The 27,338-nt window shown below is 43.0% G+C and overlaps 1 protein-coding gene across 2 annotated transcripts in view; it reads right to left on the minus strand.

Moving 5' to 3' along the window:
• Nucleotides 1-17,927: 17,927 nt before the first annotated feature.
• Nucleotides 17,928-27,338, minus strand: part of wdr27 (WD repeat domain 27) — a 62,310-nt gene continuing 52,899 nt past the window's right edge. For both annotated transcript variants that reach the window (XM_035399412.1, XM_035399411.1), the window contains exon 25: nt 17,928-19,917. In XM_035399412.1, coding sequence (XP_035255303.1) covers nt 19,849-19,917 — 69 coding nt within the window. In that variant the 3' untranslated portion in view covers nt 17,928-19,848. The remainder of the gene's footprint in view (nt 19,918-27,338) is intronic.

The following is a 27,338-nucleotide window of genomic DNA, read 5'->3' on the forward strand; positions in this document are numbered from 1 at the left end:
AAACTCAGTGAGGGATTCACATATTAACTCAGTGTGTAATGGAAAGTAAGTTCAAACTGAACAATGTTAAGACGTTTAAATAGCAATATGTATTACATATATTAATAATAAAATGAGGACATTACAACTAAAAAATGAACAGCGCCATACGATGCTGGGCTTATCCGTCTGTCTGCGTGCCGATTTTAGGTTGTATTAATGCTTTGCAAACCAACCCTTTGAACTGCAAAAGCAGATTCGCCAAAATTGTTTGTGGCTGGACCGCAACAGCGGGGCCAGCCCTACAAACGCGAATGTCTGTGACTGAGTGACTGAGTGATCTGACTGAGTGATGATGTTACACCATTGGTCGGCCGAGTTATGAAGTTACACCATTGGTCGGCGGGATCACGTGTGTTAGGTCCAGCCATATACTAGGTTTTGACCTGGTCTTGTTAAAGTGGGTGCAGTGGACCACACGTTAAGCTGCACTGTGTGGTCTCCTCTGTTTCATCTAAGCAGACGTAACAGAGATGGATGCCACTTCGCTAACCAACCATTCTCCATGAGTCTGCAGCATCGAGACCGTGACGTCCTGCTACGGGTATACGGGATTTAAAAAAAATAAATGAATAAATAAGTTAATAACACATGATGGAATATTGGAAAAAGGAAACCCATATTTAGCGGATGGTCTATTTGAATCACTCGCTGTCCCTGGCCTGTTTCCATTGGTTGGTACTTTTGGTAATTCTTACGTTGTTATTATGAGAACAAATTATTACACACATAATAAAATCAATGTGAAAAATAACAACAGTTGTTGTCCCAATGCCTTGGAGGACTCAATTTCTCAAATTACCCTATTACGATAGAGTCTTTACATGTCAGGTGAAGAGCTGTCCTGTAACCCTTATTCACATGATGGGGGAATAGATGGAATAAGATGTATAGGGCTCTGCGTTCCTCCACAGCCCCCCCTCCACCCCCGCCCCCACATGATATACTCCTGACAGGGAGTTTGCCGTTTGAAATTTATTAAATTCATCTGAAGTCTGTTCTCTCATGAAGTGTATTTCCCTCTCTCTGAGTAAATTGACTCAAGAGCATTTGTTCCTCCCAATACCAAGATTTATCCTATGGGCAATGAGTCATGGTGGACTTTGGATACAACTATAGACATAGTTTTTTCTTGTAACTTGTAAGGAGGTCTGTAAATTGCCTACATGAATCTGAATCTGCAAGTGTTGGCCAGTTTCTGCAGTTAAAACACATCCATTTGGGACTGCCTTTTAAAAAACACTGGCTGAGTTAAAATATGGTATTTATGAATTAATGACGACATGTTCTTTTTGCATAAGCAATGCGACCAGTATTTGAAGGGCACTCCTTTGAGAGATTCAATCCAACCTTCACAAGAAGAGCTGTTTATAAACAGGACATATTTCTGTGCTGAAATGATCTCCTCGATTCATATTTCAGGCAACTTGAATGCTTCAATTCAAATCATGAAATATTTATGGGCTCCAGGAGGTCTGACTGTGATAAATGCTGAACCTATGTAGCTGCTTCATAAACAGAGAACAAAGAAAACATAAAACAGACTTCTGGCCTTGGTCCTATCAGATGTATCTTGCTGCAACATTCTTCTTAACTGGATTCGCAGAAACAGGGGGCTGTGTAATCAGAATTCTATAAACATTTTCCCCACACTTGCTACCATTCCATTCTGATCATTAAAGCAAGTGATTAAAGGAATGAAGTCACTTTAGAGCCTTGAGGAAATTGGGTTTCAGTTAATTGGGTGAGTGATGTGATTCCTATGAGCCCCTCCCCTTTGCAGCTGTGTGACTGAGTGAAACGCCATGGATCACAGAGTTTTCGGAGCCATAATGGGGGACCAGTATTCCATAGCAACTCCCTAATTAATTACAGCAAAACAGGATTAAGAGAAACTGCAACATGCCCACTTACTGGTGCACTGTAAGTAAACAAGTCATGTAAACAAATGTTATAATAGAAATGATTTGAAACCAATGCAATGATGTGTCACAGTCTGTATTATAGTTTGCTGTATTTTAACAACACTGCTTCATGGTAAATGGACTGCATTTATATATAGGGTGCTTCATAGGGAGTAGGCCTCTGGGGGGTTGGTTCCTGTATGTGTGAAACTGTGATATCAAACTCATTCTGTCAACTTTCACCATTTATTCCAGAGATAAGAGTTTGAAGACTTATCTTACCAGTCTGGCTTTCAGTTCTAAATAGCAACATGAGCCCTATTCCAAATGTTTTGCTTAGTTGGCAGGACAGTCTAGTGGACCTGGATTGAGAAGTACTTGTTAAACTGTAGAAAAGTTGTGCTCTAACTCTAACTAATGTATTTTTGTTGTGTCTGTGACAATAAATGGATGGTCTGAAAGTGTGATACAGAATTATTTTGAGTGAATATGGGTATACATGCATATTTCTGCATGTTTGTATCCATATATGATTGTATATAATTGCTCGTATGAATTAGTAATAAAGTGTGTGTGTGTTTATGTACAGTGGCTCATGTGCATAAAGTGTGTGCAAGGAGGCAGATCTGTGGAGTGCATGGTTCTGCATTAATACGGTGACATGGGCTGGTCAGAGTCAGTGGCGGAATTTCCATCTGTGTAAAAACCTGAAGAGGGGAGGGGCTGGTATTTGGCTGTCTTTAGACAGACTGGTTACAAGAGCCCAGGTATGACAGATGCAATGTGGAAATACCAGGCGGATTTAACTTATCAGTTCAAAGAGAAGCTAAATCATATGAATTCTCTACTCTATACAATGTATCTCTCTTCTTTTTTGCGTTGCGTCTCCTGCTACATTAAAGGAAGACACAATGAGTGTCAATAACCTTAATGCTGAATGTGTTTTGAAACTGACATTAGAATGTGCTGGAATTCTGAAATATAACTCTCCTTCTGCATTCTACCATCCATCCTCACCTGACCCTCATCTTCCTTTAGAGCTGGATCTATCTGGCAGCCAAAGAGTACAAGATTGGAATTCATGCCAGTCCATCCCAGGGGGAACACATGCATGCACACATGCACACACGTACATGCATGCACGCAGGCACACACATACATACATGCACACATGCACACACATACATGCACACACAGGCGGGGGACACCAGGAGAACACACAAACCTCACACAAGAAAAAAGGAAAAATCACCAACAAGGAAATGTGAATTACTCTACAGGCATTGCCAGCCTGTCATAACCCTGTGGGTTTAAAAAAAAAGGGTGACTTTCCCAATTCCCAACTTTTCTCGAAGGCGTTGCTTCCAGTTCAAATTGACATAGCAATATTAGATTCCCAAAGAAATGTGCATTTAATCAGAGGTGGCACAGCCCTCCGTGGGTTTGTAAAAAAGAGCACCAGCCCTCTTGGGAAGTGGACTGAACATTAAGTATTTTTTCCCAGATGGCAGTTTTGATTCTTCATCAGGAGAATGGCAGGACCCTGAACACAACCCAAACTAAATCAGGTGCAGATGGGCTTTTGACTGACCTGCACGCAGGTTTACATTATGTGTAAATATCAGCCTCTTTTCCGTGACCCAAAGGTTTGAATCTGGGATGCTTATAAAAGGGCCTCATGGTCATCTGGGCCAACATGCAGGACCTTTTGCTTGTGACAGATGGTCCTCATTCCTCCAAAATGCTTCTCCCTGCAGTTAGACGTTAGTTTTCTGATAGAATGTCACAATGCTGATGGAATGTTCTATGCGTATGTTAGTTTATTCCATAGGTGAAATACTAGGGCAGCATTGAGAATGATAGCAAGTGGGCCTTGCTGGTTCTAATCCCATTACATTGCAGTAAAAGTCTCCACATCCCGTAAATGTGCAAGATAGCTTAGAAAATGAGGTGGATCTGATCACAGCTGTGTGAGTGGAAAAGGCTTGCAGACATTTGTTTTCCCTTTCTCTCTGATTAAATAGCTGTTGATGTGCATTCAATTCTGCCTTCAAAGAGTACTTTGTTTCTCAAGTGACAAATCAGCATGTTAGAAAAGCGGTACTTGGCCAGAGAATGTTGAACAGGAGTCCGTCACGCCTGCTATGTTGTCCAACAGCTTTGTTCTTCTGCATGTATTAGTGTGCACTGTAGGATTAAATGCATGGGCAGCCAAGCTATACAGTTATACATTAAGTCCTTAATATGATGACGAGTTTGTTCGGCGAGGTCCATTTTGTCTCCTAAATGTGGGAGAAGGCCTCACGCAGTGTAGTCCTGAGAAAACATGTGGTGTGTTTTATGTTGCTGGCCCACGCAAGGACCTCCAGTCAAGCAAACAAGCATTGGGCAGGTGTTCAGAATGTCAGAGATTGACAGCCGATGACAGCTTCACCCTTTAAGTCACTCATGGTGTCTCCTGGATCATCACAAGATCCTAGGTCCATAAAAATAAGCAGCAATCTAGCAAATATTGTGCACATTTGCAGGGAGTCACTGCTCCTGTTCACCACTCCAGCATGCCAACTGACTGGCTGAACCAGGGTTGCTGCCAGAAATGTCTCTGGCCTTCTAAACAAAGAGGCTGTAGAGAAATAAATACCAGAATGTCCCTCAGTCCTCAAGGTAAATGAAGGTTTCTGATAAAATGAAAAGAATCCAGTGCAAGGAAAGTGAAATAGCTCTGAACTGGCAACCTTGAGTCTGTATTGGTATGACTAACAACAATTTAGTGGAGTATAACAGCCCTTCCTCCATTTTGTCAAGTGGTGCAGAAGCACCAGTAGCGCCAGCAGTTTCGACCTCCTGTCATTTCGATGGTTCACATCTGTATTCCACACTTACCACAGAATGCAGTTGCAAGCTACTTTTCACTTAGTAGTTCCATTATCTACCAATCATGTTTGAAAGGCACTTTCTGTCAGCCATTTTCTATCATCTGTATGTGTGTGTGTGCGTGTGTGTGGCCATGCTCAAATACGTCCGTCTTATTACTTGTCATCTAAACAATAATTCATGACTTATCAACAATGAAGACCACCATGCCTCTGACAGGCGGTAGGTGACATCATAACTCTTTGCTCAGTGTGAGGGGCGGGTGCAACTGCCGCATGCTTGACCTCAGCAACAGCCTACAACCATGACTCTTATCTTGCAACCACGTAAAGTTGATTAGAAAGCTTCACGTGCGGAAGCTTGCCACCTGCCTTTTCAGCGTTTGGTCCTGGCTTCCCACACAAAGTCCACCACAGGAATTCATAAAGGAGATCACAGCCATAACCCTTTCTTTCTCAGAATGCAAATATCTCTTTCCAAGTTATAAATATACACCATCTAGTCATAGAGCAGCAGGAAAATGTGCAGCCTGCCAGTAAAAAGAATTTAGATTTTCTTTTTGAATTCCCGTTTGTCTGAGGCAAACAGTGTACCCGTGAGAGCTTCCATCCACCACAGAGTGACTCACCAACAATTGTGGAATTGTGGCTGCAAGTTTCTTGCTGTAGATTCTGTGTCTTTTGTTTTTCGTTAATCAGGCTTTTGTTTGTTGTTTCAAGTGTTTGAGATAGAGGAATAAAAAATGTGAGAAAATGAACTTTAAGAGACAGTATTGACAAATGAATGGAAATCAGAGAAGGTAAACAGAAGAGACAGAGCTACAGAAAGGCATAAAAATAAAGCAGAACACAGACTGCATATACAGAAATAATATGAGTACAAAAGAAAAAAGAGCTGGAGAACAGTAGAGTAGTATATTAGTGTGCTGGAGTTAAACAAGGAAGAGAGAGAGAGAGGCAATGCATACGGACAAAGAGAGAGAAATGTGCTCTGGAGAAGCGGAGAGTGCACTCTGCAGAGCTGTCCAGATCACCTCAGTGGAGGAGGAGCTCATGCCTGGGGTCCCTGGGCACAGGAGGTGCAGCAGCACTGCACAGCTCTGCAGCTACACTGCTCAAATCAAATACAACACTGCACAGCTCTGCAGCTACACTGCTCAAATCAACTGCAGCATTACTTAAATCAACTGCAGCAGAAATCATATACAGTACAACACTGCACAGTTGTACAGGTGCACTGCTTTAAAAAGAATGCAGCAGCAATCATCTCTACAGCTACACTGCTCAGATCAACTGCAGCACTACACACACATACGGCTACACTGCCATACTGCAGCACTGCATACATTACCAGCAGCCCCGCCTGCCTGATTTTCTTATAGAGTATCACATGACTGCATGGTGTATTTCTAAAAAATGTTGCCACACTGACTTTCCACTGTGCAGTGTGTGCAGATTCATGCTTTTATATAGTTAAATTGCAACAATATCCTCCCACCCACTTTCAATCATGCACAAACAAGACCACACAAACACACTAGCAAACTTAATATACCGCTGGACTGGTCCAATTGAGAGAGAATGAGTATACAGCCTGGAATTGTTTAGAATACATTCAGCAGATTTGCTGATGACACATATGTGTGTTTTTTACAAGCAAACCTTTAAAATTAGAAGATGACTTGTTTTGTACAAACTATTTCTTTCCTTGTTTCCTTGTGGTTTCTCAGTCTGGTTCAGAACAATATTCTTCTGATCAGTCTTTGCCTTAACTCAGAAACACCATCAGCACTTTGGTGTGCTCCGACTCACGCATATTGGCCATCTTCTTTTGACATATTGCACTTATTTTCTTGGATTGCATCCCAACATGCAGTTCAGCCCCTGGCCTAAGCCAGACATGCCGATATTAACTCGTTTTTAAACACAAATTAAAGAAATAGTTTTTAAAGTTTGCCAACTGGTTGACCTATTTGTTCAAACAAATTATGTGTTGTTTGAGATGCGACAAGGTCTCATTTCCATTTGGAGAGGTCTGTAAAGTACTGCAAATCCCCAGTGATTTCTATCTGACTGATACTAGCAGGAATGTCTTGTTTAGGCTCGGTTACCATATGCTTGCTTTATGCATACCTTTCTTTAATGAATACACATCCTTCATCATACTTATCAGAGTGCAGAGCTTTGGGGTTTTGATGTCAGTCATTAATTAGGAACATTTTAATTTTATCTGTCATCAGCTTAAAGTGAGCCTCTGAATATTTTTGTGGCAAATGATGTATAGTTTAAAACATCTAGTGTTATGTTTCAAAACACAACAGGGGTTTAGTTTTTCTTTTGGAAATTGATACAGCACTTTTTTTTGTGTGTGTGTGCATACATCATGGAATCATGGAACAAAGCATGCATAATATAAAACTATTATATATGCAGAAAGTAAACAAAAATAAATGAATTTATTCAAAACCAAAAAGGAACATATAGCCACAAGAATCCTGGCACAGTTCTGTCAGGCAATGGATCTGCTGATGCCTGCCCAGTTTTGATCCACTGTAAACACATCGTCCTGTTACCTCCCAGTCTAGTTTGACTTGGCACAAAAACACCGCATCACGATACATGCCCAGAACAAAGAGGATGTGAAAAAAGGCAATACTGTCTTTGAATACTCTAAAAACAGACATTATTACATTGTCTTGTGTGGCCTGACACTTGGCATAACGTGCATTACAGCTGAAACTAGATGTCCTCACACTGACATCATTTATATCCCAATCACTCTGTGGAAGTTATTTCGGAATCTGGTCTGTAAAAGTTTTATCATAAGCTGTAATATGCTACTGTGGCTGGTAAGGATGAGTGTTATATATTGATTATGGCTGTGTTATGTAGGCATTATGGTGTATAGTTCCGATATAAATGCAATGCCACTAGCGACAAGCGCCTGTCTTTTGGTTGGTGACAGTGAACTGCTGCAGAACATTGTTTTGGCCCTGGGATTATGGCACAGTAATGAGTCTGTAGGTCTATTCACTGATGAAGTAATGTGAGCCTGCCCCTCTCAATACAATTTGGCAAAAAGTATTTTGGCATTATATACACCTGTTGACAGGCATTCAAAACCCTTTACATCTGTAAGCCTGTTCCAGGTAAAAGTTTGGTGATCTTTTAAAACACAATTCAGGATTATAAACTTAATCAGTAACCTGTATTTTACATTTTTAGTAAATAGTTTTATTCAGTTTTTTTTTTCAGTTTTTCCATATATCAGTGGAACTGTACAAGCTGCATGATTCCGGATGCACTAACCCGAGGAGGGGGAGTGACTCTTCAAACTGTTCTATTTGTTTTGCAGTTAACCATCTCGAGAAGTATATTAACATTTCCTTACTTTCTGGAGCAGCTGAGGTAAAGTACCATGTTCAGGTGTCATGCAGAAGATGTACAGTCAAACTTACACCCCTCTGTACCTAAATCACTACCCCATCCAGCAGCACCTTGGATTCCAGCTCCAGTAGGAGTCCAGGGGTATGGCCAGCCCCCCTCCCAGCGCCGAGGGGATCAGTTGACCCCTCGGTCGAACGCTTAAACTTTCACGCCTTGTTCTCCTCCTGACACATCTGCTCTTAATCTCGACATCCATCATCGACTGTGAGACAAAAAACAGCAGGTGGGGCAAATGCACACAACTCAGGGCCTCGACAGCTCGGGTTCGCTGCGCCTCAGGCCGTGAACGCCACGCTCCCTCTGGCTTTTCGGGCCCCGCACGGATAAATCACGACCGCTGCTCTCAGCTCGCTTGAGTCCCACATGCACGGAATTGACGTGGTCAGCCGGAGCGAGGTGTTCCTGCCTCTCACTTCCTGTGACTCAGCGAATTCTCAATGGCAATGTGTCTCGTGGCCAGACGTCTTCCACGCGGGTCCACTGGAACCTGGCGTTCCCTTCAATCATTCCACCTGAGGGTTATGCGTTATTTCACTAATATGTGAAAGCACGTTTTGGAAACATCTGTGTGATGACTGGACCCTTCTGCTACTGGGTTACTCAGTTTCACAAAATGTACGATAAGGGCTAGGACACAAACAAGAAAATTACGCAAGAGAATTTGGTGACAGAGAGTTCATTTAGACCAAGGTAGAATAATCTGAGGAAATGTCACCCAATTTTGTGATGTAAAGACAAATATTGCTAACAAAATTTAATTGGGGATAGTGTGCTACTGGTACTGATTTTGTAACTGAGTAATCTTTTGCCAAGCAGAAAAACTGTTTGTAAATATTTATCTTTCCTAAGCTGCGCACTTGATTTAGTTTATTTCAGTAATAGCACCCTATGGAAGTTGTCTGACAATGTTGCTTCGTGGTGTACATCTGAATGGCAGATCAAATAAACCAATGCATGCTTGACGAAGTGCAGAATGAAGAAGCACAGGGATACTGCCATATAGTGACATCTATTATTCAAGCCACTGGGTGTCAAAAGGAAGATAGTCGTAAAGACAAAATTAATAATTTGGTATGAGCACAAGTTCATGTGTCACAGTGACATATAATGCAGTGAATATGTTGGCAACATACAGTATTGCTAGCAAGCTGTAGACTTGTCCACTGCTAAAAGGCCATGAAACACACGTTCAAGATTCTGGGGCCAGCTGACATCAATGGAAATGCTCTGGGCTAACTCTTTCCCACCCCTATAAAAATATAGGTTATAATTTCAACAATGAAAGAAATCAAAGCCAGAGCTCAAATAAATGTTTTAATAGTACAGTATTTTTATTAGGAAAATGTGTTCTATATGAACTTGACTTCTCAGGACAGCTGTTCGCTGACTTTAAAACACAGTAGAGAGGATGGTTCAGATTTACCCCAAGTATGTGTGTGTTTGAATGGAAAGAGTATTTCTCCCAACACATTTTCATTACAGGGAAGACATGATTCTGTAGGCCAAGATGTTGAACACAACTAACTATTTCAACATATAAAACTTCATTTAAAAAGCCACAGCCAAATTTCACCCAGAGAACCTAATTTCACCACCATAACAACCCCCCGCGCCCTCCATGCCCTCAGGGTTTGGCACTCCAGGAGTAATCCACAGAAACATGAGGCACTGGAAGATGAGGTAAGAACCCCCTCCCCCCACCCCCCAATGTAAAAATGCGTGACCCTGCATGGTTGTTCAGTGTAAAGGTCCGCCTTCACCCCTCACTGAGAATATGCACTAGAAGAATTCGCAATTTTCCCTAATTTCCCATAAAAGTTAATCAAAACAGAAATTCTGGCAAGACGGTAAATTCTCACGAAGACCTGGGATATGGGGTCGGTTGGGGTCCTCACTTACCCCATGGCCTCAAATTGCTGGGGTGGGGGTTAGCCGAGGTGAAAGAGATTGAGGGCCACATTTAATTTTTTTACACAGTCCCAGGTATAGCAGGAAGTACAAAGGACAAGGGGTGAACCCTCTAAAGAACATCTACTGGACAGTAACACAAATGAAGGGGGTGAACCCTGTAAAGTAAATGGACTGCATTTATATAGCGCTTTTATCCAAAGCGCTTTACAATTGATGCCTCTCATTCGCCAGAGCAGTTAGGGGTTAGGTGTCTTGCTCAAGGACACTTCGACATGCCTAGGGCGGGGTTTGAACCGGCAACCCTCCGACTACCAGACAATCGGTCTTACCTCCTGAGCTATATCGCCCCGGGCCCAGGAGAATATCTCCTGGACAGTGCCAGGTAAAGGCTTCTCAGGAATATCTACAGGAGAGGGTCACAGATGAAAAGGATGAACTCTCTCAGGAATATATACTGGAGAGCATCAAGGATGAAGGGGGTGAGTGCTGGAAGGGCTTTAGTAGACTGGCAGGAAGCCAGTCGCATGGGTCTCATCCCAAGGGCAAGGGAGAGGGAGAGAGAAAGAGAAATCTGTCAAAACCATAGCCTTGAAATGAATCTGCAGTTTGTGTGTGTGTCTGCTTGTGTGTGCAATTATGTGTTGGGGGGGGGGGGGGGGGCATTCCTGGGAAAAGCCAGTAATACTCCTAACAAATATTTAGGTTCCATGAAGTTGGTGTGGTTGGGGTTGTGGCGGATAATTGTACAAGGTGGTAAGAAAGCCATAGCTGCCCTACCGCAGAGGACGAGAAAATGTCTTTGATGGAGGAGCAGGGAAAATATTTTCCCTTTTAGTTCATCACCACCAAACACACATACTGTCAGCTCAACCATGGTCACTTATTTTGACAAGAAAATGTGAAGACATGGGAAAGCTGGAGCTCTGACACAGCCAGTAATCCCTGACTGTATATGTATATACAGAATTTACGCCAACAATATTAATGGCAATGGAATGTGTTACTACAATTTTATTTCTTTTACTTTCAATGGTCTGTTGCGGAGCGTAAGTCAAAAATAAAAATGTAAAATCAGCTTTTATACAGAAGCTCTGCCTGTGTGTGGATATGTGGCACTGGAGGGCCATATTGTCTAATGGTTTAGGCATTAGCCTTAATATTAGAAGCCTGCAAATGCTGGGTCCTAGAAACCAGGTGTGAAAAGTTCATTGGGTAACCGACTGCTTTAAATTGATCAGAAGTGCCGGTTAACAGTGAAGTTTAACAGATACTCTATGGCTCTCCAGGACCAGAGTTGTGGACCCCCCTTTGGCAACCGAGGCAGTTTACCTCAGCTGCTTCACTGCAGACGTTGTGAATTGCTAGTGTTAGGAACCCCTGCTAATCCGATAAGATGTAAGTTATACATATCTGTAACAGCAGGGCAGACAGCTCACGCAGGGCCTGACACATATCGTACGCACGCTCTTCATGGACACACGGGCGAGAGGGAGGAGACATCACTCAGTAACAGGAGCCATCCTCCTTCCTTTTCGTATCACACCAGCAGACAAAGGAAGCAGGGTCACGTCGGGTCCGCCCAAGCTCTCCCTGTCTGCAGCATGCTTCTGCCCTCTCCGACTGATGAACTGTCACAAAGAGTTGAGGCGGTTCAGAGAGCCTGTCTCAGCACCATCTGAGCCAGAGCTGTGTGTGTGTGTGTGTATTTGTGCATGTGCATGTATGTATGTGTGCATTTGCATGTGGGTGTGTGTGTGTGTGTGTGTAATGTATGTGTGTGCATATGCATGCATGTGTGTGTGCATATGTGTGTGTGCATGCATGCATATGTGTTTATGTGTGTTTATGTGTGTATTTGTGCATGTGTGTATGTGTGCATTTATGTATTTCAGTGCATGTGTGCGTATGTGTGTGTGTAATGTATGTGTGTGCATAAGCATGTATGTGTGTGTGCATATGTGTGTGCATGCATGCATGTGTGTTTGTGTGTATTTGTGCATTTGTGTGCATGTGTGCATGCGTGTATTTATGTGCATGTGTGTGTGCATGTGTGTGCATGTGTGTGTGTGCATGTGGTGTTTGTAATGTATGTGTGTGCATATGCATGTATGTGTGTGTGCATATGTGTATGCATGCATGCATGTTTATGTGTGTATTTGTGCATTTGTGTGCATGTGTGTATTTATGTGCATGAGTGTGTGCATGTGTACGTGTGTGTGTGTGTGTGTGTGTGTGAGCGTGCTCCTGGGAGGCCCAGATCTCACTGGCTCAAGCGGGAGTCTGAGGGATGGAGCAACACTGGCGCAGCAAGCCGGCCAACATTCCTTGTGTGAGTGGATGTGGCCATTCCCGGAATCCAGGGATTCACCAGTGTATATTCATATCTCCGCATGTTTGATTAGATCAGTCTGGAAAGTGATGCGCTATCTGACTTATCTGAATATCTAAAAGCCAAACAGGCCACCGGAGGAAATTAAAATGCAGCTGGGAACGTGCTTTCAAATGCTAATCTCCAGTTGACTCGTTCAAACTTTATGGTGGGTGAGACCATTCTCTTCCTGATTACCTTGATTCTATTGTGCTAACATCCATTTAGAGAGCTGAGTTTCACTTTTATTGGTGTAAGTCATTAAGGACCATGCTAAAAATACAACAGGTGTGACCGCCACCATTCAAACCCTCATTGGCCCCTTGGTTGTGGGTGTAATTGTGAGGTAATCCCACACTGAAAGCATAAAATGATCCTTAATTCAAGAGAATAACGGTGAATGTGGGAGGATTAGGATCTAAACAATGAGAATGAGTCAGATGGAAACAGAAACAGTAACTAGTGAGAGGATTAACTGCATTTCAAAACTTCTGATCTCAGAAAATGTTTCTGTGTATTACGCAACGTCAAGTAAACAAGGGAGAATTCAGTAATTGGAGTACTTTTAAATGAAACGATATTCTGAGATAAGCAACTTGCCTTTTTAAACTTGGATCTTTTTTCCATAAAACAAATGTAACAAAGTGGGATGATAAATATCTATGAAAATATAATAACAGTGCAAATATGCAGGATATGGCATCAGGTTTCAATAAAAGTAAGTGATACTGTTTGAGATTGGGGAAATGTAGTGAGTAGTGCAACAATACAATACGATAAGTACTTTTCCATTGCATTAGTGAGTAGCAGTATAACACAAGTCCTCTTGATCACTGTCACTGATGCCCTTTAGAATGTGGTGACATATAGAGGATTCACCATATTTGTAGTGTTATCTATACATTTTCAAGCTACAATTGACGCATGCACAAGCAGCCTTTTTCTTGAATGGGGTGCAACTTTCTTTTAAATTTTTGAAAGGAAATACATTACTTTTCACAAATTCCGCGGATACGAGACAGGAGACAAATATATAAATAACCCAGATTTATTCATAACGCTTTGTTCTTTGCTAAGTCTGCTAAACCTCCCACTGTCCCTGGAACACTAAAACCTGCTGAGATGACTTAGATTTATTCCATCCAATGCTCCCGTCCTTTAGATTAAACTGAACTGTGAGTTGGGGACAGTTTTACATAGACAGTCCAAGACAGTACTAGATTTAAGAGACTTTTGTATAATTATGCCAGACCACTTCAATCCTATTTCTGGGATTCTGTGTGTTTTTCATTCTGATAAGAACAAAATGGAGTCGGTTTCCTGTCCATTCAGACTGAATCACTGCTGGAATTCTGAACACTCATTGTGAATGTTTCATCCTGGAGAAAATGTTCATTTGTCACAATGGGGTAGAAGCAAGTCTGCCAAGTTTATGAACGGTGATGATGGTGATGACATGATAAAAAGGCACAAAGAACGTAGCCTCCAGTAACTGCCCTGCTTGTTCTCAGGATGAAGGAATACGAGCAGTAAGTTCATAGTGATACACAGCTGTGTACTCTCTTACTCAAACAGCATATGGGCCCAGGACAGTACGGCTTGGCTTCAGACCGGCTCGTTTGATGGTTTAGAGAATCAAACCATAATCTCCCGGTGTCTGGCAAGGGACTCACAAGACAAAGTACCTCTCCAACAATAATGATAATGAGGAAAGAAATCGCCATTCTGAAAGCTTATGACCTTGTAATCGTAACTTCACAGCCTTTAATTTTCTAGCCACAGATTTGTTTAAATCATACTATTAAAATAAGTAATACAAGTTATGTGCTATATTTTAAATCTCAGACATTTCGGGAATATTACACTTAATAATATTACACTCTTTTAGTTTTAGTTGTTATAAGTTTTAATTGTCTCAGCCGAGTGGTATCCTTTTTAATAGGGTTTTTCTATTGGGTGTCCCAGTGAAAGGAATGTTAAGTATATAGGCAACAGTACTTTTGAGTACTTAAAAAAAAATTATGTTATGGACCACTTCAGTAACTTTTTAACTTTTTATATATTTCGAGCACATAGTCTGTATATTTAGTTTATTATTTATTTGTTTGTAACCACCTACTGACTTGAGAAGGTCAGCATTGCTTTGTCTTGTTTTCTTCTGAGAGTTATTTGCTTGTAAGACAGGAGGCCTGGTTAAGGCCAGGCTTGACACAGTGCTGGACACCACGTTTAAGCTGTAGGGCAAACGAGACGCCAAATTGGCCTGTTCTTACTACCAAATATGCTCGTGTTCTTTAATAAGTTCAGCTGGTGTACACGACTGAGGTTTGAGCCTAGGCCCTTGTTCCTGAATCTGAATTGAATGTGCTGATCCAAACTTCAAAATGCTTGCAGAGCCAATGCTGCTAAGCAAGTTTTTTTTTAAATCCTTACAAGAATTACAATGCGATAGAGAGAAACCAAATCAAGTGCTCTCTTTGTTAAATCCTGCCCAGTTCACTAAATATCATCCAACTCTCCTAACCCCAGCCCAGAGTCTGGAACATCTCAATGTGATCTCTTCATTTTCCTCGTCATCTCACTCTACTGTCCATCCAGCACAACAATTCCACCCACACAGTGCTCGCAGACTAGTCCCCTTATTATCATTATTTCTTGGTTGCACTTGAATGTTCTGTCTTAAAGATGATGAACAGCCAGCGAGTGGCTTAGCTCATATCTAACCCAGCAGGGCCAGCTGTTTTAATAAGAACACTCAGATGTCCTGACGAATGGGTGAAACTGGTGAACAGTGGAGCACGGAGACCCGGGAGCTCAGAACATGTTGTTCACAGAAAAAATTACGCAAGTTATGATTGCCCCAAATTATTTGCCCCCCTTTTCGGATAAATCAAACATGCGATTTACAAAGAAAGACGTAAGACACATAATTGTGGAAAATCTCTTCAGTCTCAGACCTATACTTTTAAATGTCACTAAATTGTCATTTCAGGGTGAAATACATTAACAGAATGAATGGACATATGTGGGAATTAACGAAACATAAATTTCACACAGACTACAGATTCTGGAAACTCCTCACATAGTGACAACACATGGAGACACTGGGACTTGTAGTCAAAGCAAAGAACTCTGAGTATTAAAGAGCAGGTTTTACCAGTGTTATATACAGTAATAACTTTAGGTAGACATGTTGAAAGGCCTACTCTTTAGCTTTGTGAAGGTATTAAACAACTGAAATAACATTTAAAATATAGCTGTATGCGGCAATCAACAGGGTCCAGCATTGGGCAAATAGACAGTCTTATCTTATCATTTGTTAGGATATAATGAATGACACAAAACACCCGACCTGAATCTTGGAATAGAAGGATTTTGAATGTAGGCCAAGTAGTCAAGAAGCCAGGGTCAACAACATGAAAATACTTGCCTCGTGATTTGTACTCAATGACCGTTTGTGGACTACAGACAGTCATGGGAATGTAAGGTTCATCCAGAATCCATGCGTTATTCAGAAGCTTCGCTTCACATCCATTTTACCCATATTTGCCACAAAGAGCATTTGGGCCAACCGCTTTGGATTACAAAAAACGATTTTGATAACTCTTCATCAACATATTCCAAAGGATCAGAATCCTGCGTTTCCTTGATATTGGCTTGTCGGTCTCGGAGGAGTTCAATCTGACTGTGGAATGCAATATTATAGGCCTTACATTTTGTGAGATACGGGTCAAACATAGAAAAATAATGAAGAATAATAATAAGCTGAACAATCCCCAAAGGATGATGATGATGATGATGATGATGATGATGATAATAATAATAATAATAATAATAATAATGGGGTTCCTGCAGCTTCACTTCTTGGACCCCTAAAAATGTAAATGTGAGTGGGACAATGGAGACTCAAGACACAATCATCAATTACAGATTGGGAAGAAAAAGGAAACAGAATAAAATTAAATAAATTAAATAAAATTAGGACATAATCTGCTAAGCGACATTCCTTTTCCAAATTAAGTTAAAATATTTTAGGGATATTAAGAAAAACCACTTTCCAGAGTGTTATGTACTCTCCATAACAGCACTTAACTTGGCCAGGTAAAAATAATTTTGGACACGATTAGAATTTCACAATTGCTTGTACTGTCCACGATCCAACTCATTGCAATCTGGTTTATTTCTTTCATAAAGGAGAGAAATAAAAGCTTCCCTTTCTCTCTGGAAAATAAACTGCAGATGTTCTCTTGCTTTGCTGTTTTACGGTTTCATTTGTGTGTAATAAAGAACAGCAAAGAAAATGGGCTTTTAAATTCAAAGGGGCTTTCCATTACATCTGATCATTTCGAGTGATTACCAACTGCAATTAAAAAAAAAGAATAATAAAAACACCACATTATAATGCATTGTCCGTGCTGACTAGGCTGTACAGCTAGAGCAATACTATAACTAGCACTCCATCTTGAGCAGATGGGGCTCTCTCTCACTTTTATGATGTCACTGCACAAAATAATATGTACATACTTTAGGCTAATGGCCTGAGACACACTCTCCTAAACCTAGAGCTGAGGTGGCCTTTTTGTTGGCTACAAGGCTTTCAGAGTTGTTACATTCACATGCTCTGTGAGTCTGCGTGCATGTCTCAATCCTGTAGGTGGAGCTGATTCAGGCTTGATTGCCTGACGATGAGCACCTGTGTCCACTTAACAGTCAACTAGATAAAGCCTGAAGACGCCTCAGCTGAGGGGACTTTTTTTTTTTTTTTTTTTAGAAATTCCTTTGAGAAAAGAGATTCCTTTTTGACACAGTCTCCCCTTTAAGACTCCCTTTGCTTTAGTGTGTTACAATTTGCTGCTACCATGTTTTGTTTTATGTTTATGTTTTGGTCCTTTTCCGTTTTAGGTTGCAGGTGGTCAGGCAGTTTTCTTGTTTTAACACATTTTTAGATGGTTAGGCCAGAGCAGGAAGAAGTCTGCGGAAGACTCACCTTTTACTTCTATTTTCATTGCTGAATCACTGCCATAATAGTACTTTCAGGATATCATTTAAGTCACTTTTCAATAATAATAATAATAATAATGTCTCATACCTGTGTGCATGTACAGGAAATAATAAAATCAATTTACAATCACATGCTGTAATATTAGCAGTTATTCTTATCAGTAATTTATCATTACACAACAGCATAAAGTTGAAAAAAGCAATGTTCCACTTTACATTTTAAAACTATCCAGGGAAAACTGAGCCCCTGATAGGAACTAGCAGTGAATTCCACAACCTAGGTGCCACATAGCAGAATGTTTCCTCCCATAGATTTAAGCCAGGGGGATGTACTAGGGAGACGGAATAATAAATATATAATTAGCCAGAGTGATGCACTGAAAGTGTTCTTCCCTGTGTCTTTTCAGCATTTGCTGTGACCTCTGAGAGAGTATTTCGGGCCAGAAGTAAAGGCATTTCACAATGCTGATGAACTCACAGACAGTCATACACACACTGACACTAAAGGAGAACCATAGTAGCAGAATATTCAGCTTCAATAAAAACAGGCTAACCAGCCATGCTGAGACAGCACACTCAGGATAAAGTGCAGCCGTTTGCAAAAGCGGAAAATACACGTCAAAACATCAAAACAGTTTTTAAACTTTGCTTTATTGAGAAAACTTCCCGCTCCGAAACCTTCTCTCGAACTTTAAACTGTTCTGGGGAGAGCTATCTCAGAAATGAGGAGTAGGCCAAGATCTGTGGGTCCTACTTCTTAATATAAAACAGAGATGCTTCAAAAATAGATACTTTGTGAGGAGACAAATTAATCTCTTTGTTGATTGTAATTTGCAGCTGAGACCCCGAACCCTGGACCCGAGACCATCCCCCTGATAAATCCCCACATCCTGTGGTGCTCTCTTCCCATCAACCCTTCCCTTCTCTCTAATCTATTTCTTACTCATCACCCACTCTTTCCCTCCCGTCAGCAACTTTCACTATGATGCTGATTAAAGAACAACTGAGAAGAACACCCAGTCCTTGAAACGCGTCGAACCTGGAAGAGACTTAGACGTTGAGACACTCCACAGCTGCCCAGCGTACGGACAGGGCGATGGGATTACAGCACAGATGGGCAGAGGTGGACTGCTGGACAGGAGACGCCGCGCATGCGAAGGACATCAGCACGTGCGTGAAGCACACTGGGGCCTTTATTAAAAACACAAGGGCTGTTTTTCGAGCTGTGTTCGGCTTGGCTACGGTCATGTGCTCTCCCCATCAACCACTCAACCCCCGCTGTGTGAGTTCCCTGGGGCGGGACGGAGGAGAATAAAGCTATTTTTGTTCTGAACCTGCCGTATTATTTAATGCTATATGATACGTGAGGCTGTAGGCATGCAGAAAAGGCCGGGGGGCGGCCAAGTGCGATCATATGGCTGCTTACTCTTCCAGAAACACTCGGCCGTTCCTCTAAACAAAGGGGCTGTTTTCACCGTGGCCTCAGATGAGCCATCAGATGGGGGGGCTCGCCAGGGCCTCTGCACACCAGCAGTGTCCCGCCATCTTGCCGTTTGCAGAACTGCCTCTCAACAGTGGCGTGAGCTCTGTCAGCGCTACCATTTCCTCAAACCTTGGATAAAAACTGACATACTTCGAATGTTACCAGCAGCACAACACCAGCTGCCCCATCGGGCACTCCCGCTTCCCGCCAACCCACCCGCACTGCTCCACCACCATTTCCTATATGCGCTAATGCGTATTATTGTTTCAGAATTTAACACATGGAAAAACTAAATAATCAGTATTCACTGCACAATCTTCTGTCATGTTTAAAGCTATATTTCAGTGAAACTAGAAAACCATACACAGCAGTGTAGACTCCTCTACTTAACACACCAGGCATGCTGGATAAAACTGTGCTTGTACAGTATATGCACAAATGCATATCTGAATAATGTGCCTGCATGTGTGTGTGTGTGCTACAGGTTTATAATATTATGACATTATGATATTATTAAGACACCGAAATATTGGGCTGAAATAATCAAGTGTAAGTACTGTGATCCAAGATCAAAGGATTTTTTAATGTGTAATACTGGAAGCCTCTTTAGCTGTGAAGAAGGTCAAGTGAGTTTATTGATCAGCTGCGAGCCGATTCAGGATCCAGCATCAGCCAAACACAGGTCCAGGGTCAGGTAAGATCAGATTCAGGGTCAGGTAAGATCAGATTCAGGGTCAGGTGAGATCAGATTCAGGGTCAGGTAAGATCAGATTCAGGGTCAGGTGAGATCAGATTCAGGGTCAGGTGAGATCAGATCCAGGGTCAGAGGACAGCAGCTCCATCGCTGGGCCGGAAAAGCTGCAGCTTTCCATCCAGGGTCCCCATCACCAGCTGGAGAGACAGGAAAGACACATGAATGACCTGAGCCTTCACTTATTCGGGGTCCCAGTGACAGAGGGAGAGCACCTGGAGGAACTCCCACTCAGTTCTTCTGTCACCAGATAGGGAACCTAATTCAGTAAATGCTGGAAATGAGTGTCTAATGATTTTAATGCCATTTTAATGAGATGTGTGACGCATCCTTGGTGTTGGCATAAGATCAGTACATTGAAGTACACCAGGGCAACATACGGTTTTTCCCTCATTAATCAGAAGAAAAAAAAATAGCGGCCGACATTGGGGCTGGCATAGGTCACTGTCAAATTATCCCCAGAATCCATTTGTGAACTGTAATCGTAAATGGTTTTTGGACGCCTGCTTTTCATTACAAGGGTTCAACAGGCCCAATGATTGAAAAGTTCCTGTAGCTGTTTTTCTTTTCTCACATGTGGAGGGCAGCGCCACTTCACCCCAATGGCTGGCCTGTGGCTTACTGTGTAATTCTGTTTAATCAGCAGCTTTGTATACACAATCTTCCAGACCCGGGCACTGCTGAAGCATATCTGTTTACAGGCACATTACAGCGTCTCACACAGGCATGCACCCGCACATGCACACACACACACACACACACACACATGCACAGAGGAAACAACATGAGCACACACGCCCCTGCTAGGCTGGAAAGCATCCCATCCTCTCCCAACAGCCAATCAGCCAGCCTGAGGAGCATTACCTCATCGCCCCGAATAGCCAATCAGCCAAGCCGGGCCGCATTACCTCATTGCCTGTGATGACCTTTCAGCTGGGTTGAAGGTAAATACAGTACATAGCAAAACACCCTTTTATTTTACCCTGAGACTGAAGCTGGACATTTCTAACAGATTCTAAGGATGATGAAAAGAGAGACACAGGGCTGAGGGCCAGCACTTCCATATGAGCTCAGTTACATGAAAACAAAAAGAGAACAAAAAACTGACCCTGCCTCAAACAGGCCCCCTTACTTCCACCTTTCAGCTATAATCAATTACTGTGTACTATCAATTACAGTGGAAACCTTCTTTTCTTTGCTAGTACATGCTTGGGATGTATTTCTGAAATAAACAAAGTTTAAAAAATAACTTCATTTATCATGCACACAGCGGACTTGACAAGATTTTGGCAGTAGCATCACAAGAATCTGGGCGCTACCCTCCCTACCTGGGGGAGAGTAAACATATACATCTAAGAGGGTGGATTAGCCATGACGTTTTGGAGCAAATAATGACTCAAACACAAGTATGAGGAATTAATGTCTGAGTCTTATTTCATCCAGCCGTCTGTGATAGTATCCAGTTGCTGCATCTCAGCTCTACTTCAAATACGGAAACCTGAAGTTACATTACATTTATTTTTATGAAGTGGAGGGCAATCTGTGTATAAATGTACATGAATATGTAAATTAAATAATGAACACTCAAGAATAATATAAAAATCATAAATCATAAAAATAAATAATGATTTAAGTGACATTATTGAAGAATTGAGCATGTGCTTCAAACATGTTATATACTGAACAAGCTATTAGTGTAAAAGCAATTGAGTTGTGTTTCGGTGTGTGTGTGTGCATGTGTGTCTGTGTGTGCATCCGGAGCAGGGGTGTTGCACGTCATTAACAGTTAGTCAGTCCTTCGTGTCAGAAAAAAAATATTTGAGCTGTCTATCTCAGGTTTGAATACCGATCGCTTAAGTAGGTCACTATTTTTCTAGGTCCACTACTCTCCCTACCCGCGACCCCCCTTCACCACAGGGACTTGCCAAGGGCTCCTGAAATAGCTTTATGAACGTTTTTAGTGGTTCAAGCTGCAGGCGGGTCAATCCACGCCTGGTGAACTGAGAAATCCCCAAATACTCCCCTTCTCTATGTGTCCCTGAGGGTCTAAGGGATACTGTTCTGTTAATGTGGAAGGGAGGAGAAATAGAAAGAGAGAGATGGAAAGAAAAAGGGAGGTAAGGGCAAGCCAGAGAGAGAGGCAAAGACACAGAGAAAGGAGGAAAGCAGAGAGATTAATTGTTTCCTAACGGCTGCCCAGCTCTAACCCACACCATGTAAGGCTTATCTCCCTGTTATCTCCCTGTTGTTTCATTACTAATATTGAAAGATGAAATCCTTATCCTAGGATAATCGCATTCCTTGAACTTGACATACTGTCATTTTACACAGCTGTTTTTTAAAAAATAAATGCAAAATATAGACTTCGGCTGTGATGAGGGATATGCAGCTTTGCTTAACTGGCAGTATACCTCATTCTCATAATTTACTCTCATAAGGTTAGTTCCAAGATCAGGTGAAAACATGCCCTCTCGACTGAAGGGCTGACCATCTGGGACTGAAGACGTGGACCAATTGTGTCACCGAAAATCCCCGGACGACTGACTAACCCCTGAGGCTCTTTAACAGACACTGAGTGGGGAAGTATCTCACTGGGACTTGATACTTAGTCTCACCGTCAGCATTTGTAATGACTGCACTAACTCAATGACATTAACAGAGAAAAAGGAATTTGTTCTATGCATAATCACGTTTAGCTAATCTGCAATTTACAGTCACCTCCAAAACTATCGGAACTGTTGTCTATTGGAGAGACACAAAATCCTCCTCCATACTTCAAAATTCAAATACTAAGCAAGGTACTAGTATAATGTAATCATTTATTTAAATATCTAATGATTGAATTCCTGAACTGTACCATACAAATATCACAAAAAATAATAATAATAATAATCATCATTATCATCATCATCATCATAATAATAATAATAATAAACGTTGACTAATCGAATACCCAGAGAGAACATCAATTCCCAAGTCAAAATAATATGTTGACTGCAAAAAATGCCTGAATGTGTTGGCAACTATGTAGTTTTTTCCCTTCAAACGCACACTAACAAACAGGCACACACATACACACTTATGTAACAGTATCATTAAACAACAGTAACAGTATTGATAACTGTTTATGTGGCTGGTCCAGATGACTCTTTATTTTTAATATCTTCTTTCGTAAAAGGATTCCTGTACTTCACTACACAAATATTTTTACGATCGACAGAGCAATAAATCAGAATTAGAAATAAACCCCCAACCTGGTGTGGGTTATGTAACTTGAGTTATTGCCGCACGCAATGCTTGGACCCAACGGGAGAAGAAACACAAATCAAATATACAGCATAAAAAATAAAGAATGGAGACGCTGAAGATATTTTTCACGTCCACCTCATTAAAGTTCCTACCTGCCATGTTTGTGAGGTCTTAAATAAAGTCAAATTTGCCAATAAAGTAAATAAAATCAAAAGGATTGCATAAAAATGAGACAATGGAAAGTATGAGTGGCCTTTTTCCCATGCCCCATGAAATCGTGCATGTGAATTACCTGGGGTGCCCATTAACATGGATATGTTTTTCATTGTACTGTTTGATCAAACTTTACTGTATTAGCACTATTCAATCAAGCATTTTCCTCGGGAATTACGAGCAACTGATACGGTGAAGGTTTGGGGTGGAGCTGTGGGCCAGTGTGCATTCAGTTTAATCCCTCATCTCGTCAGATTCGGGAAGCCCGTCCCCAGTCCCACACCTCTGCCTGCACCCATAAGGAGGACTAAATCTAAATGTTTACAGCTGAGTAACCTGCCTGTTGCTATGGTTACTGATGTGACTTTAGAACGAGAGCGCTGAGATTTGGTCCGCATGCTGCGGTTCTCAGCCGTGAGTTCAGGACCGTGATGCAGTCACTCTTCTCGTGCGCATGCGTTCGGATATCTCTTCATCCGGTGAAATGGGGGTTCACAGGTGTTCACATTTCTCCCCCTTGGAGACTGACAATTTTTCAGCTGGTTAGGTCAAGTTATTTTAGGGAGCACGAGGCAATCATAGCCCCTTTCAAAAGCACACAGAGATTTTTATATGCTGGTATGAAAACAGCTACAGCTTTATATACCCAACTGAGGTAAAATACATGCCTTCTGCGTTCCATTTTCAAAGGTTGAAAGTTTCTGTTTGTCTCTATTTTTTATGTTATGTCCGCCTATCTGTCAGTGAGTATGTTCAAATTGAGTCTGCCAGTGTGTGCGCAGTAAATGTGTGTGTATGCTCATCAGTTCAAGTGTTTCTGTTTAACTGTCAGAGTGTGTTTGTGTCTGTCCGTGTGTTTCCCAGCCAGCGTATCTCTCCATCAGCGTGTTTTTGGGTCAGAGCGCGTCTGTAACTGTGTGTCAGTCAGTCTGTCAGTGCGTGCTTGAGCCAGAGCGTGTCTGTAACTGTGTGTCAGTCAGTCTGTCAGTGCGTGCTTGAGCCAGAGCGTGTCTGTAACTGTGTCAGTCAGTCTGCCTGCGCGTGTTTGAGCCAGCGTGTGTCTGTAACTGTGTGTCAGTCAGTCCGTCTGCGCGTGTTTGAGCCAGCGTGTGTCTGTAACTGTGTGTCAGTCAGTCCGTCTGCGTGTGTTTGAGCCAGAGCGTGTCTGTAACTGTGTGTCAGTCAGTCTGTCTGTGCGTGCTTGAGCCAGCATGTGTCTGTAACTGTGTGTCAGTCAGTCTGTCTGTGCATGCTTGAGCCAGCGTGTGTCTGTAACTGTGTGTCAGTCAGTCCGTCTGCGCGCGTTTGAGCCAGAGCATGCCTGTCGGTAGTGGCGTGTTTGAGCCAGAGCGTGTCTGTAACTGTGTCAGTCAGTCTGTCTGTGCGTGTTTGAGCCAGCGTGTGTCTGTAACTGTGTGTCGGTCAGTCTGTCTGTGCGTGTTTGAGCCAGAGCGTGTCTGTAACTGTGTGTCAGTCAGTCCGTCTGCGCGCGTTTGAGCCAGAGCATGTCTGTCGGTAGCGGCGTGTTTGTGGGTCTGTCAGTGCGCATAGAGACGGAGAGCGAGTGTGTGCTCAGTCTGCTGGAGAAACAATTTCTGCAAACCGCTGGGGAAACCGAACGCAAGGCCCCGGAATGTGGCTCCCACCGGGACGATGGAACTCTACCCGTCTGCTCCGGGACGGGACCACGCTCAGTATACTAAAATCCCCACTCTGGCTGCGAGGCATGGAGCGCTGAGGTTGGAAAGGAAAACCACCCCAGCACCCAGTCAAATTACCGCTCCTAAGAATGCAGCCTTAGAAGACCGAAATAAGACAACATGCCATTTTAAATTACCCGCTGCATTTATCTTGCATGACTGCCATGCAACGTTATACTGTACATTCTATACATGCACATTTTGGACGTGACATTATTTAATTCCAGCTTGATACATGAATAAAGCAACAGTGCTTGCTTACAGAATATTTACACAGACCACTGCAATCCAAACTTCAGCCGGACTCTAATTACAAACGACAAATCTGAGTCTGGAACGTAGTCTAAAGATTAGCCTATCCTGACCCCCAGGAAAACCACAACTCAGACTTTAAAGCTATCTGCTTTACCTGTCCTGAATTAGTTTAGGAATCAATTATGGAAAAACAAATCAATTATGAAAAGCTTGGAATCAGAAGTGAACTGCACTGTGATGCAGTTTCCCCTTACACTCTGCTAATCTGACTTCAGCCAGCGAGATGAGAGAGCTGATTAAATCTTGGCAGCCTTCCCACATATAAAAGTTCCGCTCATGCTGTGCGTCAGACTGGTGCGAAATTCCGATGGAATTCATTCCCGAAGCCAGAGGCGGGCAGAGAAATCCCCGGCCCCATCTCCTCCTGTGCTACAGAAGCACGGGGGGGGGGGGGGGGGGTCAGATTTAGATTGGACAGCAGGACGGGCAGCCTGTCAGAAGATGAAGGCCGGGTTCTGCCGACCAGGCGGGCTGGAAGAGACACTGACTGCAGCGCGAGTCTGGAGAGGTTCAGGTGGGATGCGGAGGAAGATAAAGAGGGTTTAGTGAGAGTGGCCAGGAGAGACAGAGGGATGATTCATCCCTCATCCATTCGCTGCGTCTGGAGCGCGCTGAACTCCGGAATGGGGGGAGGGGGGGGGACTTTTCCCCTCCGCGCAGAGGGCTGGAGAAAGGGAATAGTCGCATCGCCGCATTAACTTTCGCAGATCAGTCACAAGCGCACCTGAAAGACGTGAGCTGGGCGCACCCGTCACTCTCATGCTGATCAGATACTGCTCGACTTGTGCTCAACTGACAACTGAACTATAACACTCCGGATGACTCCTAACAGGCAGTTAGTCCAGCACTGAAGAAGGACACTCCCTCTCCCTCCATTCATCCCATTCATCCGATTCATCTTGAAGAATCATAGGAACAATAACAGGGAGCCCCTTGGCCTGTACCACAATTTTTTGCTCCAGAAATCTTTGCTTTGAAATTTAAATCACGGAGTCGACAAATCTGTTTTTAATGTGTTCATTGAGTTCCAAAGACACAGCTCTCCATCAGGAACTTGCACGGGACATGATTCCATTTTTCGGCAGTCGTCCCTTATGTCATCGCTTCACCCGCTGAGCGCCTGTCCCGCTTGGGCCGCTATCGAGGGGCCTCGCACATCTGCCGTCTGCAAGAAAAATAACCCCCCCCGAAAAAAGCGAGGACGTGCTCACCCCATCCCTTTCCCGTCAAGTGGGACTGTTTAAATTGAGCTAATTAGGACAACCCCCTAGCCAGGGTCGCTAGCTCTGAAAGGCATTAAAACAGGTCTCCATCTCGCGAGCGGGCGATGACCTCATGCTTGGCACGGCTTCCCCGTGTCTCTTCGCCGGCCCGCTCTGGATATGGGGCCCGGAGCGAGGAAGCCGACGCCGTGCGATGACTCACCGACACGCAAAAACTCAAACAGCGTGTAGCCTCTGGGGGTATTTCTCAAACCTGACCTACTAAGCTGCTCCACTGAACTGCGATCGCCCCGGGCCGCTTCTCTTTCCGCGCCGGGCCAGGGCTGCCGGTCGGGTCCCACGGCTCTCAGCCAGGGCCTCTCGGCGGAGAGAGGGAAGGGAGGCGCCGGATCCTGGACATTCCGCGCACTACCATTTATTTTAAGGAAGGAATCAGCTGCAACCACCACCGGTCCAAGGGCAAATCTCTGCGGCCTGATTTCAGGGGAGCAAGGTCAAAAGTTTTTCTGGAGCCTTATTGTTTGAACCAAAACCATTGGCGGCGGTTACTGCGAGAGGACCACGCGCTTCCCAGTTCCTGGGAAAGTCATTCCACCAGACACATCCATGACTGTGAAACAACGATGAAGCTCAAACAAATACGGCCTATACGGGGACAGGAGCCTGTAGCGGCGGTGTATGAGTGTGACTGGGCCAAATGCCTGCTGAGGTTTTAATAGGCGGGACTGCATACGACTCACTGGGGCATTCTGTCTTTTCATGGCAGCAGAGTTAGCACTCACACAAGGGAGCTTGTAAAAGTTTACAGGGGTACGCTGCAATAAAACTGCAAGTGGGTTTACAAGAAGAGCGGAGGGACGG

The sequence above is a fragment of the Anguilla anguilla genome, chromosome 18 (genome assembly GCF_013347855.1).
Source record: "Anguilla anguilla isolate fAngAng1 chromosome 18, fAngAng1.pri, whole genome shotgun sequence".
NCBI classification, from domain to species: domain Eukaryota; kingdom Metazoa; phylum Chordata; class Actinopteri; order Anguilliformes; family Anguillidae; genus Anguilla; species Anguilla anguilla.